The 13248-nt window shown below is 33.8% G+C and overlaps 2 protein-coding genes across 6 annotated transcripts; both read left to right on the forward strand.

Moving 5' to 3' along the window:
• Positions 1-23: 23 nt before the first annotated feature.
• On the forward strand, positions 24-3331 carry LOC123890981 (calmodulin-binding protein 60 C-like). 3 transcript variants are annotated; one of them, XM_045940756.1, is made up of 6 exons: positions 167-517; positions 710-1197; positions 1336-1490; positions 1604-1760; positions 1803-1853; positions 2552-3331. In XM_045940756.1, the coding sequence occupies exons 1-6, from the start codon at positions 396-398 to the stop codon at positions 2959-2961; spliced, it is 1383 nt and encodes a 460-aa protein (XP_045796712.1). In that variant the 5' UTR covers positions 167-395; the 3' UTR covers positions 2962-3331. The 3 variants fall into 3 exon arrangements, with proteins under 3 accessions (XP_045796711.1, XP_045796710.1, XP_045796712.1); XM_045940755.1 differs by having other exon boundaries at positions 24-517; positions 713-1197; positions 1604-1853; XM_045940754.1 differs by having other exon boundaries at positions 163-517; positions 1604-1853.
• Positions 3332-5901: 2570 nt separating this feature from the next.
• On the forward strand, positions 5902-13186 carry LOC123890982 (eukaryotic translation initiation factor 3 subunit D-like). Of its 3 annotated transcripts, none has more exons than XR_006802989.1 (8): positions 5902-6165; positions 6270-6345; positions 6462-6508; positions 6614-7101; positions 7243-7403; positions 7508-7757; positions 7992-10791; positions 12852-13186. XR_006802989.1 is itself a non-coding variant. In XM_045940757.1 (2 exons), exon 1 carries the CDS (start codon positions 9109-9111, stop codon positions 10786-10788), a length of 1680 nt encoding a protein of 559 aa, XP_045796713.1. In that variant the 5' UTR covers positions 7992-9108; the 3' UTR covers positions 10789-10791; positions 12852-13186. The 3 variants fall into 3 exon arrangements, 1 of the variants encoding a protein (XP_045796713.1); XR_006802990.1 differs by having other exon boundaries at positions 5912-6165; positions 6635-7101; XM_045940757.1 differs by lacking the exons at positions 5902-6165; positions 6270-6345; positions 6462-6508; ... (1 more) ...; positions 7243-7403; positions 7508-7757.
• The last annotated feature ends 62 nt before the right edge of the window (positions 13187-13248 follow it).

The raw sequence follows: 13248 nt of genomic DNA on the forward strand, positions 1-13248 counted from the left end.
ATTTAAATACTTAAGTACAGATCAATTCGTACAAAGATTTTATCTTCGCTAGTTAACAAGTTGTTTACGCCTACAATGCAATGCAATCTCAAATGTCAAAGTCAACAGTCCGTACAGTATACGCGGTTTGTTGATAAGTTAGTTGCTTCTATTATCTCTCTTGAAATTTCATATGCTTTTTTCTTTCTACATAAAAACAAAAACAAAAACAAAAAGAGTTGCTTAATTTGGTTGTTGAAATTTCATGTGCTTTTTCGTTTTATTCTTTTATAAATAAGTAAAGATTTGAGCTTGAGTGTAATTGTAAGCTGCAAGTAACAAACAAACAAAGAAACAATTGGAATTTGTTCACTTAGTACTTTTCTAATTTTGAGTGGAAGGAACATTGGAATTTGATGGCATCGAAGAGGACATCTTATGATGATGATAGTACTAAGAATCTTCATGTTCCTAGTACTAAACGAATCAAACATCATGATGATGGCAAACCAGAACATCAACAACACCCTTTATTTCCGTATGTGTTTGTTTTACTAGCTAGTAGTAGAATTTTGTTTTTCATCTAATTAATTAATTCATGTAAATGTTCCTTTCTTATTTGTTTGACTTGATTTGTTCTGTTTGTGCTTTATTCTGTGTAGCACTCTTACTTTATTTCAAGCTAATTTTATAGTCTAACTAATTCATGTGATGTTTGTTTCAAAATTAGCAGTGGCTTGACCCTTAATGGGTGGGTCAACCCATCTCCAAGAAGACGTTTAACATTGTGCTTCATGAACAATTTGCCTCAAAGAAATTACACACAATCTAGAATCAAAGCTGAGGGAAATAAACCACTTCGAGTTGAACTGCGCGATGCTGAAAATCACCACATAGTGAGGGATGAGGGTTCATCAATGAAGATCAAAATCTGTGTCTTACATGGTGACTTTAGAAAACAAGATTGGACTGCTGAGGAATTTGATAAGCAAATTGTAATTCCAAGAGAGGGAAAAGGATCACTGCTGAAAGGAGATACAGTCATTTCACTAAAACATGGAGTTGCTTTCATCAACAACGTGGAGTTTACTGATATATCTAAGGGAAGAACCAAACAAGTTCGGTTAGGGGCTAAAATAGTCCGATCTAATTCAATTGGATCGGATATTAAGGAAGGTAGAAGCGAACCTTTTAGGGTCTGGCATTATCGAGTAAAGGGTAAGTACTAAACCTTTGACTATGCTGGTCTATTTTATTTTTACGAAATGATGATAATTATTAGTTGTTAAAAATGTAAAGCATATATCTTGACTTTGATGTTACATTTACATGTGTTTCGACTTTTGATCGTTTCAGCTTACAAGAAACACAATCGTCCATCAATGAACGATGAGGTATCACGTCTGAGAGGAATAGGTGGTAAACGTCGTGACAAGTTGGCCTTGCATGGAATAGTAAGTGTTAAGGATTTTTTGCAGTTGTACAAAACCAATAAAGCTTCATTAAGAGAGGTAAAAAAAATTTACTATTGCATGTATAATAATGCTTCTCTAATTTTACTCTTGAAATTTTTTATGTGGTTGTTTGATACTATATAGTATGATTTTTGGCTTTGGGAAAATAGAAAATAGGCAACATTGCAGAGAAGTCATGGAAGACAATTATTGCACATGTCAAAGAGTGTGATGTAGATGATGATGAGGAGGAGGAAAGAGTTAAGCAACATGCTTACAAAAATTTGAATGATCCGAAACAAATGCCAATTGATACAACAACAAATGGTTTGGTGGAGACATCAACAGGTTTACAAACTGCACAATATGGTGGCCAAGATCAAATTCTGGAACAACTTGACTTTGCAATTCCTCCGCAAGGTACTTTATATATACACCTCTAATCTGCAGAAACACTTTTGGATGCATTTCAAAAGATTGATCTTTAAAAACTGAAAAAGTCTCAAGTAGTCTACGTGACGAGTCTTGTCGAGGAGGGTGCATAACTGTGTTTCAAAACTACTAATTTTCACTTTCAGTTGCTAATATTTTTCACTAAATGCTTCTGTACGACATCCTCAACGATAGAGTTGTGTTATATGAAGCACAAGTACCTTTGTAATTAGACGTGTCCCTGGATCTGATGACACCCGTACGACATGTGTCCTGTCCAGCAATTCCGAAAAAATGCCTAAAAAAAACTCTTTGGTTTGACACCTTTTAAAATTCCCGATCACATCTCAAACACATATACGAGAGTTAAAGATGTTATAAATTAGATGCTTAAAGACGTTAAATTTGATTACATTATTTCTAGTTTCTTGGGAGTAAATGGATGAATGATGATGAAAGACTATCATATCTTGGTAGTACATGCACATATATGTATTGATTTGATTCTCAAGTTATAGATTTATAAAAATGTTCATATTTTATTTAATTATAATAAATAATTATATGTATCGGTGTTAGTGTCCTATGTTTTTGACATTAATAGTATAAACGTGTCTGTGTCAGAGTCAATGTGGGTTTTGATTATTATTCTTGTTGCTAATATCCTAGCTAATTCTATCCTTCAGGCCAGTATACTGATCCTACAAGCTTTAACCAATCATTTGCATACCAACCAGAAATGTGGCCATCCACCTCAATCTCACAGAGTGACATAGGCTCTGAATTTTATAACCAAATGTTACCAATGGGAGAAATGCCACCATATAATTTCTCTGAAGCATATAATTTTGATGGAGCCTCACAAATTACTCAATTTGGAAGCTACTCATTGGAACAAGTAAATGCAAATCCTTTGCCCTTTGTTTATGTTGATGCAGCAGGACCTAGCAATCATTCCTCTTCCCACAACTTTGCTGTGCATGTATCAAGCAATTTGAAACCGAAAAAAGATTGGCAAAAGATTCGATCAGCTGTCAAATGGTTCATGCTGTATGTGACTAAGAGGGACGAATTTTGGTTCATATGTACTCCCTGACCCTAGGGAACAAGAACCTCGACTTATATTAGTGTCGGATTATTTTATAGTTTAACTAACGTGTAGCTTAAGGCACATGTTAAGAACACAAAAGTAGAATAGTTATATTAAAAAATATAACAATTTAACTTTTAAAAAGTTGAATGAACAACTTTTAAAAAAATATTTTTATATTAAGTTGTTTATCCTGTGCCATGAGTCACATGTTAACATTTACCATTATTTTATTTTTATACCCAATGAGCAGTTGTACTGTCCGGTGTTTTCCCTTATGCATTTTTCTGATGTTGCTTATATGAAGATTACTAGTGTTGAACCCATGTTATATGCTGTGTAAAAATTTGTTATACAATTGGATGAAGTTGATTAATTTTGTTGTTGATTTGTAATAGTGACAAGAATGCATGCTCTTTTCAAATATATTTGTTGTGTTGTTCAAAAAATAAAATTTGTTTATTTTTTTTAACATTTGCTCAACAAAATGAAAAAAGTACAACTCCAAGGTTTTTGATGTAGTAGTAAAAAACAGATCCTAAATTCAATAAAATTTTGGGTTTGAGTTCTATTAATGTTTTTTGAAGAGAGATAATGTAAATATACTCTTTGAGCTTTAAACTCTTCCGTACCTTGGATCGGGAAAAGATATACACTCACAACGACTTGAGTTAAAAAATAACAAACTGTGTGGAAATTTGAATGGTGAAAAAGTGAAAAGAAGAATGGAGGGAGTATCTACATACTCCCTCCAGATACATCAATAATTCAATGAGTCTAAAAAATTGATTTTTGTTTATAATTAAGAATCAAGAGAGTATATACATACTTCCCCGTCCTAAATATAAGAGAAAATTTACTTTTTAGATTCATTAAGAATCTAATGTATCTAGCCTATACTATGAACTAAATAAATTAGATTCTCAATGAAAATACATTAGATTTTTAATGAATCTAAAAAACAAATTTTTTTCCTTATATTTAGGACCAGAAGGAGTATATAATTACAAATAAATGAAAAGTAAATCAACAAGTTACATCACTAAATATTTCTGTACAGTAAAATCAAATTTTCAAGAAATTATAACATAAGCCTTGCATCATATAAAAGTTAAATTCCACTTTTAGATTCATAAATCTTAAGCTTAAATATGAAAATGGTTCTTACAATTACGCGTTGTTTTGATTTTAACTCATGTAAAAATAAATGTTTGATTTTAGTCCCCGTAAAATCTCAAAACTTTTAAAAGAGTCTCTAAGCTAAATTTTTTGATGACATGTTACATTTTTGATGATTTGGCAGATACTTAGTAGGATTTATCGATGACATGTCCCATTTTTTATGACATGGATTAATACATAGATATTTTATTTAATTCTTAATTTAACAAAAAGAAGCAAACAGAACATGAAGAAAGAAGGGAGGAAGGAGTCGTTGCCGCCTCCGTCTCTAAACACCACCGCCGCCGCCGCACCACCATCGTTGCTCGTGATTCCCTTTTTCTATTTTCCTCTTTTTAATTTAATTTAATTTTTCTAAAAACCGGAAAATTTAATTTTAAAATTAAGAATCAAATGAAAAATATATGTAGGGTTAAATATGTTTTTGGTCCTTATACTTTCACAGAATTTTCGTTTTAGTCCATGAAGTTTGTTTTAACACTTTTTAGTCCCTGAAGTTTCTTCACTCAAAGTTTTTAGTCCCTACTTTTCGTTCAACTCGTGCATATCATTTGAAATTTTAAATTTTTTTCCCGTGATCATGTTTAGTACATTATATGAATCTCTGTTACAAAAGTTTAATTATTTTTTTAACAAGAAATGAATTAAATATGAATTTTTTAGTTTTTTGCACATAAAAATTCATAAATAATTCATCTTATGTTAAAAAAAATCTAAATTTTTACCGGAGATGTTCTTATAATATTATAAACATGAATATAAAACATCATTCAAAAATGTGAAAGTGTACAATAGTTTGATTAAAAGTAGGACTAAAAACCTTGAGTGAAGTCAGGAACTAAAAAGTGTGAAAACAAACTTCAGGACTAAAACGAAAATTCTGTGAAACTATAGGGACAAAAAACATATTTAACTCATATATGTATTAATCCACGTCATAAAAAATGGGACACATCATCAACAAATCCTATTCAGCATATGCCAAATCATCAAAAATGGAACATGTCATCAAAAAATTCAGCTCAATAACTCTTTTAAAAGTTTTGAGATTTTGCAGAGGCTAAAATCAAAACAATGCGTAATTGCAGGACTGTTTTCATATTTAAACATAAATCTTATTATTAGATTAAATGAGATATGACGAGATTTATTGATACAAACTTAAAATAAATAAATAAAAAATTAAAAAGTACCATTATCCGTGCAACTACGAGACTAAACTGAAATTTTTTCAAGGGTTTAATTAACCTCTGTAGATAAATATTTTTTCATACATACTATTAACTGTAACCGTCGAATAAATAGTCAAGGGACGTCAGTAAAATAGTCTTACATATAATCAATTACTCCCTCCGTTCCGAAACTTTAGTTCTTTTGGAGTTTTGTACGGAGATTAAGAAATGAGAAAAAATGATAAGTAGAGTCATTTTTACCCCTACTTTATTAAGAAAAAAAATATATTAATTAATGTTTTAACTCTAGTAAGGGTACAAATGGTAAAATATCACTAAATGTGCATTGATTTTCTAGAAGGACTAAAATTTTGGGACAAAACTAAAAAGGTAAAAAAATTAAGGATTTGAGACGGAGGGAGTAATAGTTAAGGGCCGTGAGTTAAGTTAGTTACGCGTAAGTCAATAGTATTATAGTACTACATTACACACGGTTTGTTGACTGGGTTGCTTCTCTTAACTCTTTTGAAATTTCATGTGCTCTTTCTTTTTACCAAATAGTATATACTATTAATGAATTAATAATAATCATAATATATACTACATAAAGACGGATTGATTTGAGCGTGATCATCACTTTACTATAGTTATAAGTTGTAACAAAAAAAAAAAAAACCATCAGAATTTGTTCACTTAATATAGTAATACTACTAATTTTGAGTTGTAAGTTATTGGAACAATATTGGAATTTGATGGCATCTTCGAAGAGGACATCTCATGTTCCTAGTACTAGTACTAAGAGAATCAAACATGGCAACCCAGAACAAGAAGAGATCCAACAATACCCTTTATTTCCGTATGTGTTTGTTTGTTTTACTAGTATTTTGTTTTTCATCTAATTCATGATGTTCCTTTTCTTATTTGACTTGACTTGTTCTGTTTGTGATTTATTGTGTGTAGCACTACTTTGAGTCGTAGTGCCACCAATGACAACAACATCATTGCCTTTTGCATTGAACACTCATTTCGAAAAGTGGTAGTAGTAACCACCATTCACTTTCATGCTTTTCTTCCTTACTTCAAGATTTTTATAGTATACCTAATTAACGAACTAACTAACTAACTCTATGTCATGTTTTATTCCTCAATTAGATTCGAGATGTGGTTCCACCAATGCTCGACCGCTACCTAGCCCCAAGGTATGTATATTGTCTCTCCATTTGTTTCTATTTCATCTTTAAATTAGAATCAATTCAAGAAGCAAAATCAAATTGTATTCATAGTTGTTTGTGTTTCCAATTTAGTCGTGGATTGACCCTTAACAGGCGGGTCAACCCATTTGGAACAAGAGGTTTGCAATTGTGCTTCAAGAACAATTTGCCTAAAAAAAATTACACACAATCCAAAATCAAAGCTGAGGGAGGTGAACCACTTCGAATTGAACTGCACGATGCTGGAAATCTGCACATAGTGAGGGATGGGGGTTCATCGATGAAGATCCGAATTTGTGTCCTACAAGGTGACTTTGGAAAAGAAGATTGGACTGCTAAGGAATTTGATAAGCAAATTGTAATTCCAAGAGAGGGAAAAGGACCACTGCTGAAAGAAGATAAAGTCATTACACTAAAAGATGGAGTTGCTTTCATCAACAATCTAGAGTTTACTGATATATCTAAGAGAAGAACCGAAGAATTTCGGTTAGGGGCTAAAATAGTCCGATCTAATTCAATTGGATATGATATTAGGGAAGGCAGAAGCGAACCTTTTAGAGTCCTGGATGTTCGAGGAAAGGGTAGTCCTAAACCTCTGACTATGTTGGTCTATTTTATTTTTATGAAATGACAATTGTTAGTAATTAGTTGTTAAAAATGTAAAGCATATATCTTGACTTTGATTTTACATTTTCATGTGTTTTGACTTTTGATCGTTTCAGCTTACAAGAAACACGATCGTCCATCAATGAATGATGAGGTATGGCGCCTGAGAGGAATACGTAAAGATGGTAAACTTCACACGGAGTTGGCCTCACACGGAATAAAATGTGTTAAGGATTTTTTGCAGTTGTACAAAACCAATGAAGCTTCATTAAGAGAGGTAAAAAAAATTATACTATTGTGTGTGGAATAATGATTTTCTACTTTTGCTCATGAAGTTTTTAATTTAGTTGTTTGATATGATTTTTGGCTTTGGGAAAATAGAAAATAGGAAAGATTGCAGAGAAGTCATGGAAGAAAATTATTGCACATGTCAAAGAGTGTGATGTAGATGATGATGAGGAGGAGGAAAGAGTTAAGCAACATGCTTACAAAAATTTGAATGATCTGAAACAAATGCCAATTGATACTACAACAGCACATGGTTTGGTGGAGACATGTATACAAACTGCACAATGTCAATATGGTGGCCATGATCAACTGCAACAATTTCACTTTTCAATTCCTCCGCAAGGTACTTTATATATACATACACCTATATTCTGCATAAACACTTTTGGATGCATTTCAAAAGATTCATCGTTAATAACTGAATACCGATCCTAATTCAAAATGTGTATCGGTCTTAGTGCACCATGTTTTGACATCAGTCGTTAGTAGTAGTGTAGACGTGTCCGTGTCAGAGTCAAATACTTTGTGGGTTTTTGGTTATTGTTCTTGTTGCTAATATCGTAATTCTATCCTCCAGACTTACTGAATACTGATCCTACAAGCTTTAACTCATGCCAACCTGAAATGGCACCATACTTGTATGAAGAGGGGAATATATTATCTGGATTTGATGGAGTATCACAAACTGGTCAATTTGAAAGAAGTAACTCATTGGAACAATTATATGCCTTTTTTAATAGTGATGGAGCAGGACCTAGCAACCATTCCTCTTCACCCAACATTGCTGTGCATACATCAAGCAAAGTGAAACTGAAAAAAGATTGGCAAATGATTCGATTTGCTCTCAAATTCATGCTGTATGTGACTAGAAAAAAGGAACAAATTTTGGTCATATATACCAATACTCCCTGATCTATAATGAAACATTAAGACCCTAGGGAATAACAGAACTAGTGTCACATCTACATACAACATTTCAAACAGCATGAACAAAACTAATGCATTTTATACTCAACAATTATTTCAAACATTAAATTCAATTTACATGTAAGTGTCAATTATTTTACTGCCATGTACTTGTACTTTCCCTAATGCATATTTCTGATGTTGCTTATTTGAAGATTACTAGTGTGTTGAACCCATGCTATATGCTATGTAAAATGAAGTTGATTAATTTTGTTGTTGATTTGTACTAGTGACAAGAATGCATTTTCTAATGCTACTCTTTTCAAAATGTATTTGTTGTATTGTTTAAAAAATAAAATTTGTCTGTGTGTTTTAACATTTGCTTATTTGTCGGTGGTTCTGCCTTGATCTAGTTGTAAAAAAATAGATCTTAAATTTGAGAGAGCTAAGTTAAAGTCTCATCAGTACCTTTAAAGATAAGTAAACATAAACATTCATACACTGGTTGGTTTTTGAATCCTAAAATCTTGTCTACCTTGGACTAGAGAATCATCCAATCAAAATGAATTGAGTTTAAAAACAACAAATTGTGTTGAAACTTGAATGGTGAAAAAGTAAAGAAACAAAAGGAGGTGTGAATAATAAATATTTATTTTAGGTTGATTAGAAAAATATAATGCATATGTCTATATTGGGCTTTTGGCCCAGTAAACATTGTTTGTTCCTGACTTTATTATCTCTCAGAGTGTGTTTCGTTTCGTTTCTGAGATTAGTTTTGTTCACTGAAAATGCCAGCTGCAAAATTCGACCTAGGAGCCGTTCCGTTCAACCCCGACGGATGGGGCCCACTTGATTCCACCGGCGACAACACCAACGTCCCTTTCGCTCCCTTCTCCCGTTCCGACAAATTAGGTCGAATCGCCGATTGGACTCGCAATTTCAACCCTACCCGATCCAAAAACCCAGCCGATTCCGCCTTCGATTTCACCTCCGACGCTTCTTTCCCTGCCTTCGCCGACGACGACTCCTCTTTCCGTCTCGTCGACGGTAAACCCCCACCGCGTCCCAAATTCGGTCCCAAATGGCGCTTCCAACGCCAACTTCAGCTCCCTCAGCGCCGCGACGAAGAAGTCGAAGCTAGAAAACGTGAACAAGAGAAAGAAAGAGCTCGTCGCGATCGCCATTATCAGAATCGTTCAAACCCTAGTAACCATCGCCGTGAACTTTTCAAATCATCGGTTGATATTCAACCGGAATGGAATATGCACGAGCAGATCCCATTCTCCACTTTCACAAAACTCTCATTCTCCGTCTCTGAACCCGAAGATCTTCTCCTCTGTGGCGCTCTCGAGGGTTACGATCGAACCTACGATCGAATTGCTCCCAAAAGTGAACGCCGTCTTGAGAGATTCAAGAATCGGAATTTCTTCAAAGTTACCACCACTGATGACCCTGTTATTCGTAGACTCGCTAATGAAGATAAAGCTACGGTTTTTGCTACCGATGCTATTCTTGCCACTCTTATGTGTGCTCCTAGGTCTGTTTACTCATGGGATATTGTTGTTCAGCGTGTTGGGAATAAGCTTTTCTTTGATAAGCGTGATGGGTCGCAGTTGGATTTGCTTTCTGTTCATGAAACTTCTCAGGAGCCATTGCCTGAAGCTAAAGATGATATTAACTCGGCTCATTCTCTTAGTGTTGAGGCCTCTTATATTAATCAGAATTTCTCTCAGCAGGTTTTGATTAGGGATGGGAAAAAGGAGACTTTTGAAGAGCCTAATCCTTTTGCTAATGAGGGTGAAGAAGTTGCTTCTGTTGGTTATAGGTATAGGAGATGGAAGCTTGATAATGATATGTATCTTGTTGCTAGGTGTGAGGTTCATAGTGTTGTTGAGCTTAATAACCAGAGGTCTTTCCTTACTTTGAATGCTTTGAATGAGTTTGATCCTAAGTATACTGGTGTTGATTGGAGGCAGAAGTTGGAGACACAAAGAGGTGCTGTTTTGGCTACTGAACTTAAGAATAATGCTAATAAGTTGGCTAAATGGACTGCACAAGCTCTTTTGGCAAGTGCTGATATGATGAAATTGGGATATGTTTCTCGGATTCATCCTCGTGATCATTTTAATCATGTGATCTTGGGTGTGGTTGGATATAAACCTAAGGATTTTGCTGCACAAATTAATTTGAATCCTAGTAATATGTGGGGGATTGTGAAGTCTATTGTGGACTTGTGCATGAAATTGAATGAGGGGAAATATGTTCTTGTGAAGGATCCAACTAAGCCTCAGGTTAGGATTTATGAGGTTCCAGGTGATGCATTTGAGAACGACTATGTGGAGGAACCAATACCTGAAGAGGAGCAAGTTCAACCACAATCAGAGGGTGCTGATGATGCTGATGGTGTAGATGCTGCTGCTTCTGGTACCAATGATGGGGAAGATAAGAAGATTGAGGGTCAAGCTTAAAAGGTAATTGCTCTATTTTGCTTTATTAATGTCATATGTGTTTGCTTGGCTTTTGTTTATGAAATGATTTTGGGATGCTTATTGTTTTGCTTTCGTTCATACTGATAAGATTTTCCCCTTGTTATCGTGGCATGGTCTTACAATAGCCTTCCTTTATGATTGTGTAATTTAGAGGATTTGTCGGTATTTTGAATTGCAGTTGTGATTATGTTTTGATCCTCTATATTGCCAGAAATTATAGACAAATGTGGCTTGCCGCTTGTGTGACCACAATGGTAGTTGTGTAGACTCCTAAAACCTTTACATTACAACCACAATCAAGACTTTGTGCTTTTTTTTTTTTTTTTTTTGACGAAAGACTTTGTGTCTTTGTGATGCAATTTAAAACATTATGATTTTGTTGCACATGTTGGTTTCAATTCTGAACTGTTTGTTCAGAATTCTAGTCCATATTCCAAAACTTTGACAATTTGTGATTTCTCTTAATTATTTGTTATTTGCTTATTTCCCCTTCTCAAAATTTGTGTGCCAAGCCAATAAGTTTTTTTTATATCCAAATATCAATTTGGTTGATTTGCTGTTGGTGTTCCCACTAGCTGTCTTCTTGTATTCAAGATAATTCTAAGCACTTCTAAGTATTTAAGAATGGAGAACTACATTCAGGATTTGGTGAAACAGAAAGTTGGAAATGACTTAACTAACCGATGCTACAATTATCTCTTGATATTAAGATCTTAGCATTCACAAGGGAGCCCCAATTTCAGAGTACTTATTTGGGTCTCATGTGTACATATCATTCTTTTATAATTTTTTAATAATAGTACATAATAAGCACTCAACTTCTTGAACCCAGCACCTCTTAAAAAGGTTCCACTAATAACTCTACATACATCTCATCAATAACTCTAAATAATTTTAAACGAGTCCTGCAAAGATATGTTTTAATGAGAATTGACAGGATAGCAAATGTTTGTAGTCGAATTGGTACCTAATAGATACTCAATTTTCCCCCTCCAGTGGGAGTACCAAATAGAGAGAATGTATTGTCTCAATTTTTTTCTCTGATGTTTCTCAAGTGTGCCCATCGTCACCCTTGAATTCACCTTTTTTCTTTTTCGCCTCTCTCTCTCTCTCTCTTTCCAAATCAAGTGTTGAATTTTTTTTTACCATTATGTCAATGGAGAGAATCCTCTCTCCCTAATAGGTACCATTGCTTAAAGCGTAAGAACCCCCCATTTGGAGATGATCTTATAAGTCCAGGTTTTTCCAAAATGATATTCTTCGGGTAGAGCTCCTTTGGGAAATGATACATGCGCATCAGCACTATTGCACACGTTTGTTTGAATATTTAGAAATTATGCACCGCTACACATGTTTGAATAACAACACTTGGTCCATCAAGTTACATGTGTTTGCATATACATATATTGTATGCTATACATGTTCTTCCTTATTTGAATTTAAACTTCAATTTCAGACATCACATTCAATATATATCTAAATTCCATTGCCTTGGCTCTATTTTTGGCTGACCTTCATCCCGTATCTCATGATTGTCACTCTCATTTTGCCTTTTTTTTTTAGGACACTAGAAAATGTTTTTAAAAATAAATTAAGTGTGATTGATGTATTTTATGATCATTTATCATGTTCTTTCAGTTCCCAAACATACCTTTAAATTTCTAGGATTAAGGAATTCTATAATTAAACCTGTTTTCTACACCTTTCAACAGCCAAATAGTAAGCTGTTCTCTTCATTTCTCCAACAAAGAAGAGAAAATGGCACTTATTCTAGAGAATTAACTAAGAGGACACCAGCTTGAAGCTAAATTTTTTAGGTGTTGTGATTTGTTGTTGATTGGGGTGAAGTTTAGTTTAAGTACTATGGTATACTTGTAAAGAGTTGGATGTGTACATGTGAAATCAACATTTCAGAGTAAATAGTGGTTTAATGTTTGACTTAATGTTTTCCAGGCATTAGGCCGAATAAATTGCATGGTTTTACTTTCTAGTATTTCGTATCGCATACTAATAAATAACGTGCAACTTTTGGATGGATGCAGGTCACCTGTTTTGGGGATTGAAGACCATTCAGTACAAGAACTACTCTCATAATCATTTTACTTATCCACTTCTATTTAAAGGACACAATTTTGCAAATCCAAATTGTCTTATGGCATATACTTTCTTGAGTTTTGTGATGCAACAATTTTTTTTTTTTGGGGTTGTTTCTTAACCATGCTACAACTGTTTATGCTCTATAAATCTGAGCATGTTTAGGTGGAATCAGGACTTACAAAAATTATGTCATGAATGTTGATCATCTTAGCATTGTGCTTAGGTTTGTTAGCTAAATCCTTGAGTTTATGAGTATTAATATTACCTTGTAGTTCACTTATTTTTGTGTTGCCTCAGAATGGTATTGGGATCTTTTCAACTAAGTAAAAAAAAACAATCAAG

Source organism: Trifolium pratense, linkage group LG6, assembly GCF_020283565.1.
Source record: "Trifolium pratense cultivar HEN17-A07 linkage group LG6, ARS_RC_1.1, whole genome shotgun sequence".
Taxonomy (NCBI): Eukaryota; Viridiplantae; Streptophyta; class Magnoliopsida; order Fabales; family Fabaceae; genus Trifolium; species Trifolium pratense.

Excerpts from the sequence above, each read along its gene's own strand:
- LOC123890982 (XM_045940757.1), top strand. The coding sequence starts at position 9,109 with ATGCCAGCTGCAAAATTCGACCTAGGAGCCGTTCCGTTCAACCCCGAC.
- LOC123890981 (XM_045940754.1), top strand. The coding sequence starts at position 396 with ATGGCATCGAAGAGGACATCTTATGATGATGATAGTACTAAGAATCTT. Across the intron at positions 1,198-1,335 it reads CTGGCATTATCGAGTAAAGG|CTTACAAGAAACACAATCGT; the intron begins GTAAGTACTAAA and ends TGATCGTTTCAG. Across the intron at positions 1,854-2,551 it reads CTTTGCAATTCCTCCGCAAG|GCCAGTATACTGATCCTACA; the intron begins GTACTTTATATA and ends TCTATCCTTCAG.